At 45.9% G+C, this 6421-nt stretch overlaps 1 protein-coding gene across 1 annotated transcript; it reads right to left on the bottom strand.

Annotated features, from left to right (window-relative positions):
* Positions 1-896: 896 nt before the first annotated feature.
* Positions 897-3981, bottom strand: LOC106607305 (frizzled-2). Its single transcript, XM_014204140.3, has one exon. It carries the CDS (start codon positions 3757-3759, stop codon positions 2110-2112), a length of 1650 nt encoding a protein of 549 aa, XP_014059615.1. The 5' UTR covers positions 3760-3981; the 3' UTR covers positions 897-2109.
* Between the last annotated feature and the right edge of the window lie 2440 nt (positions 3982-6421).

The raw sequence follows: 6421 nt of genomic DNA, 5'->3' as shown, positions 1-6421 counted from the left end.
AGTAGGCCTAGTTTAGCCACACATCATGAGAGAGCAAGAGAGAGATAGCTGAGAGAGAGATGCGGACAGACAGGCAAGTCTACCGACAGACAAGGCTCACATACATATGGCCACGCGTTGTGCACACAAGGGCACGTTAAAGTAGGGCTTCTTACAGCACCACACATCATCGTAACTGAACGACTTTGGAGTGAAGGAGGCCATTGTATTGGGTCCAGCCCGTAAAACTGCGTGGCCTCAGAACATACATTAGAGCCCAAATATGATCCCCCTCTTCAACAGAGGCACAGTGATGTTTATAATGCCCAGCATTTGGATTGTTTCCAAAGTGGGCATTGTTAGTTTGACCCTGGAACATCCACCTTGCTACAGCTAAGCCCCCTCCAACCAAAGCCAGGCCATAAGACATACAGGTTTCAACCCTATTACATTTTTGTTGAACCATAACTTTATAACATGATGTAGAAATCCTTTTTATGGTCCTTTTAATTAGGGAACTGGGAATTTATGATGAACCTGGTGAAGTTGGGCAGAGACCACCATTTTGTAACTACACTTACATCTTTGTGCATTAACATGTTACCACTCAGTTATAAGAAATAACGGTAGCTCTTGAAATGACATCACACAGTTTGTGCTGTAGTATAGAACAATATAGCAACAGAGACCCCCTTTTCCAACCCTCATCGACAAACCCTTACTTTCAGACAGTGACCATATTTGTACTGTTAACATTTCCATACTATAACTATGTTATTAGCCCATTCTGAGCTGTAATGTAGTGGTAACTAAATCACATTTCAATTCAAAGCCAAACGAAATAGACAAGATCAAGAAAATAATCCTGCTAGTCAAGATAACACAGGACACACACACACACACAGCAATACAAAAAATGTATAAAATCATGTGGCTTTTATTTTGTCGTCACCTTCCCATCCCCTTCCCTCCCAGCAAGTCACGTGAGATACATTTGTGGTTGCCAGATTCACACCACTTTTCACGTCACAACATTAAAATACCACATTCTTCTTTGATTCCATTTTTTCAAAATACTTTTTTGTTTTCCTAGATAATTATTTGAACAGTTTGAGCAACAGTCTCCAGAGGAGTGACTTTTTGGTAATGGAGTGTAGTGCTGACAAGGACTAGCTCCTCCCCCCCCCCTCCCCCCCTGGAGGCATGACCAGTGTCCTTGCAGTCTTGTCTTCACCCCTACCACCCAGCTTCTCTTGCGGCTCAGCTCAGCTCCAAGGGATTTAATTGGTGTGGGGAGACGAGAGGAAGGAGAAGGGCTAAGCTAGGGAAAGTGCACAGCCAAAGACTGCCTTTACTACAACCCAGCTTCCCTGATCTGATACATCAGAAGGAAAATGATTACAGATCTGGGTTTGACAGGAGAAACTTCAAATGTGTATGTGTCATACTGCCAGTGAAAACAGCACTTAGAGACAGTGTGTCTATGGCTCCTTTCAGAAGAGACAGTGTGTCTATGGCTCCTTTCAGAAGAGGTGCTAGAGTTAACCAGGCACTACGGCTGTCGGAAGACAAAACAAAACATGTCCTTTCTTTAAATACAAATATATAATTTTATATTTTACAATTCCTATTTACAGTTGCATTTAATTACATCTCACACGTTCACAGAGTGAAAATAAAGTCTTAAAATGGCCGCCTGTCCTTTCAGGCCTCCCTCCTTCCCCCGTTCACTGTATATTCCCAGCTGGATTCTCACTCACACTGGAGAGTTTTTATGGCTGGTAACTTAAAAAAAGGAGTAGGAACAGAGTGGGGGAGGAGAGAGAGCACTTCAGCACATGGCATCCACTGAACACCTTTGTTGTTTGTTCATTCTGAGGTATTGGCCATTCTTCTGGTCAGCAACAGTTTGTCCTTTGGTCAAGACCCCCACCCCCTTAAATTTGACTTCTTAAAAATTGTGTCGATGTTCCATAAAAATACTAAAAATACTGACAGTATCTGATGATCAATGTATAAAAAGTACCACTGAGTCTCTGACAGTGAGTAAGCAAATAGGAGGGAGAAAAACACACTATAAAACATCCAAATGAATGTCCAAAAACAAGTTCCATGTTTTGACCTCCCTCCCTAGACAGTGGTCTCTCCATGCCTACCGTTTGAGAGTCTGGTATAGAACTTGCGCCAGGAGTGGAGTGTCTTGCCAGACCAGATCCAGAACCCGGAGGTGATGCCCACTATGAGGGTCATCAGGTACTTGATCATGTAGACGGTGAAGTCGGGGGTCATGCGGGGGGTGTACTGCATGGGGCAGGGGATGGCTAAGCCTTTACAGTTACGGCTGACCCAGCTTCTCTCCCAGTGGTGGCGGAAGGCCTGCTCGTAGAAGAAGCAGGCGATGACGATGGTGGCGGGGACAGTGTAGAGCACGCTGAACACCCCGATGCGCACCATCAGGCGCTCCAGCTTCTCCGTCTTGGTGCCGTCGTGCTTCATGATGGTGCGGATGCGGAACAGGGACACGAAGCCGGCCAGGAGGAAGGAGGTACCGATGAAGAGGTAGATGAAGAGGGGGGCCAGGACAAAGCCCCGTATGGGGTTCAGGCTGTTGAGGCCCACAAAGCACACCCCACTGAGCACGTCCCCCTCGATCTGCCCCATGGCCAGGATGCTGATGGTCTTCACGGCGGGCACAGCCCAGGCTGCCAGGTGGAAGTACTGGGAGTTGGCCTCAATAGCCTCATGCCCCCACTTCATCCCAGCTGCCAGGAACCAGGTGAGGGAGAGGATGACCCACCAGATGGAGCTGGCCATGCTGAAGAAATACAGCATCATGAAGAGGATGGTGCAGCCCTCCTTCTTGGTCCCCTGGACTATGGTCTTGTATCCGTCTGGGGTGAAGCTGTCATTGCACACCACCTTGTCCCCCAGGAAGTAGCCAGCGATATAGGCTATGGAGACCATGGTGTAGCAGCCAGAAAGGAAGATGATGGGCCTCTCCGGGTACTTGAAGCGCTGCATGTCCACTAGGTAGGTGGTGACGGTGAATAGGGTGGAGGCACAGCACAGAGAAGACCAGATGAGGATCCATATGCGTGCAAAATAAATCTCTTTATCATTGAAGAACATGTAGCCTCCACTGCTCCTGGAGTGTTCACATGGTGCTCCACAATCCAGCTCCCCCAGAAACGAATAATTCAGATAAGTGGGGACTTTGAGCACAGATGGACAGCGGAAAGGCCTGTCTGAAGTGGAGTAGACATGGACGCCTGGGGTTCCAGGGACTGGCATGTGGACGGGCGGGGCAGTGGCAGTAGATTCATTCTGACCCACGCAAATGTGCCCGTCTCCAAGCACGGGGAAATTCTCGCACCGGAGGCGTTCTGGCCACTGGAACCCGAATTTATTCATGAGTGCCTCGCAGCCGTGCTTTGCCCTCTCGCAAATTGAGCGACAGGGTGGAATGGCCTTTTCCAAAACTGTACAAACAGGCGCATACATTGAACATAGGAAGAATTTAAGTTCCGGCGAGCACTGTACCTTTACCAAGGGGTAAAACTGGTGCACCTCCAGTCCAGCGTCCTCTTGGTTGTAATGTCCCACCAGATTGGGCATGATAGTTTGATTGTAGGCGATGTCCGTGCATAGTGGGATTGAAATAGGCTGGCAAAATCCGTGGTCCGGGAAAGCAATGCCATTATCCCCTTGCGCTGATACCATCATTGACGGCATGAGCAGTGCGAAAAAAGTCACACAACTCGTTTGAAAATCCATTTTCATTGTGAGCTGATCAATAAAAATCTCCTATATTTAACCTGATAAAGTCATGCAATTTACAGATACTTTTTATTTTCTGTAGCATCGGTATTTTGGCTATAAATAACGGAATAATTGATACAACTTCTGCAGTAGTCCCAGTGAGCGAATAACTGTTGCTGTTTGCTCGCCTGCAAGATGCTGCTTGACTTTTCCTTTGTGCAACTTGCATGGACCAATCAGACAGTTTCAAGTCCCCCCTGCAACTTTCTGTGGTTGGTTTGAAAGTAAAGTCGGGAGGAGGAGGGATGGGGATAAGGGGGCTCTAGAAACAGATTCCCACCCCTTCCCAGTGTTTTGCTAGCCAATGGAATTGCAGAGCAGTGTCAACTTGGGAGAGTTTTGAGTAACTTCAGTACAGTATGCATCCCCTGAATGAACCGTACTGTAGTGTAGCCTGGCTCACAACGCCAAGATGTGCAGATATCTATTTATATATTTATCCATCTATCTATATATCAATTAGGTTTCAAGTTTTATTTCTCACGAAAAATAAGAGATAAGAAAGGAAGAAGAAGGAAAACAGTGTCAGTACCAAATTTACAGTGAGCAGTGATACGCGAGGAGCTGAGGTAGTAGATATGTACATGTAGGCAGGCATAGATGAGTAAAAAGTGATTGGTAGCTGGATAAATAATAATAATATTAATAACAATAAACAATATAACAGTGTAAACTGGGCTGAAAAGTGATTGGTAGCAGGAATATTTAAATACGATGGCGATATACTAATGGTAATATCAACATGTAATCAGGAGTAATAGTGACCAGTAGCAGGATAAATTGGACGATATTAATGGGGATGCAATCAATAATCAATGAACAATGAACCGCAGCGTAATGGTAGTAATACATCAAATTAATAATTTAGCAGCAGTGTAGGTGGGTGTGAGTGTGTCGCATCAGTAATGAGTGTGTGTGTGAGGGTGTGAGTGTGAGTAAAGGTGACAGTGAAGGTGTGTGTGTCAGAGTGGGTAGAGACCTGTGGATGGGCCTAGAGTCAGTGTGGATAGTCTGTGGGAGAGGGAGAGAAGTAATAGTTAGGGGCCAGGGGATAGAAGCTGCTTAGGCCCTTAGCAAAAAAGATAGTGGTTTTGAAATTGCAGTAAGAGTGCAGTAACTGCAGTCAACTGTGGTATTTTGGACGGAGTGATTGCACTGTAACTGCAGTTACACTGCAAAATGACTGCGGTAAAAACAATTGCATTATATTGGACGCAGTATTTGCAGCATAGTGCAGTTATTCTGCATTCTAACTACAGTTATACAACAGTGTATAACTGCAATCTTTTTTCGTAAGGGGGAGTCCATTGGTCTGAGCCTTGATGCACCGGTACTGCCTGCTGGACGGAAGCATAGAGAAGAGTCCATGTCTCGGTTGGCTGCGTCTTTCTCAGACACCACCTGGCATGTACGTCCTGGATGGCTGGGAGCTCGTACCCAGTGATGTGCTGGGCCATCCTCACCACTCTATGTAGGGCAGTGGCGGTTGGTGACGTTTAAGAGGAGGGAGGGCGTTTTTTTTAATGGACATGGCCTTATTTCTATTACAGCATATTGGATAACTGTCATTCATATTTCATTCACCCAGTTTAATGTAACATCGATGGATTTAGGTTGCTACATGATACTCTAATTTTCCCTGTACCCATCATGAGGTTACTACAACCTGTGTTCTCTGGAGTGATGAATCACGGTTAACCATCTGGCAGTTCGACGTATAAATCTGGATTTGGCGGATGCCTGTAGAACGCTACCTGCCACAATGCATAGTGTCAACAGTAAAGTTTGGTGGAGGAGGAATAATGGTCTGGGGTTGTTTTTCATGGTTCGGGCAGGGGAATCTTAACGCTACAGCATACATTGACATTCTAGATGATTCTGTGCTTCCAACTTTGAGGCAACAGTTTGGGGAATGGCTTTTCCTGTTTCAGCATGACAATGCCCCTGTGGACAAAGCGAGGTCCAAACAGAAAAGGTTTGTCAAGATCGGTGTGGAAGAACTTGACTGGCCTGCACAGATCCCTGACCTCAACCCCATCGAACACCTTTGGGATGAATTGGAACGCTAACTGCGAGCCAGGCCTAATCACCCAACATCAATGCCTGACCTCACTAATGCTCTTGTGGCTGAATGGAAGCAAGTCCCCGCAGCAATGTTCCAACATCTAGTGGAAAGCCTTCCCAGAAGAGTGGAGGCTGTTATAGCAGCAAAGGAGGACCAACTCCATATTAATGCCCATGAGGATGGTGCGCTGCATCACTCGGGATCTCTGTCTGTCTGTCTGTCTGTCTGTCTGTCTGTCTGTCTGTCTGTCTGTCTGTCTGTCTGTCTGTCTGTCTGTCTGTCTGGCTGGCTGGCTGGCTGGCTGGCTGGCTGTCTATCTGGCCAACGCAAAAAAACTATAGACATAGCGACATCTTGTGGGTATTGTAGGACAATGCATTTGCAACACTTGTAACCAAAGATGTCAATTCAATTCAAGGGGCTTTATTGGCATGGGAAACATATGTTAACATTGCCAAAGCAAGTGAGGTAGATAATATACAAAAGTCAAATAAACAACAAATATGAACAGTAAACATTCCACTCACAGAAGTTCCAAAAGAATAAAGACATTACAAA

This window comes from Salmo salar, chromosome 06 (genome assembly GCF_965601325.2).
Source record: "Salmo salar chromosome 06, fSalSal1, whole genome shotgun sequence".
NCBI classification, from domain to species: domain Eukaryota; kingdom Metazoa; phylum Chordata; class Actinopteri; order Salmoniformes; family Salmonidae; genus Salmo; species Salmo salar.
The sequence above is the reverse complement of the archived record's forward strand: the minus strand, read 5'-3'. Positions and strand labels throughout refer to the sequence as shown.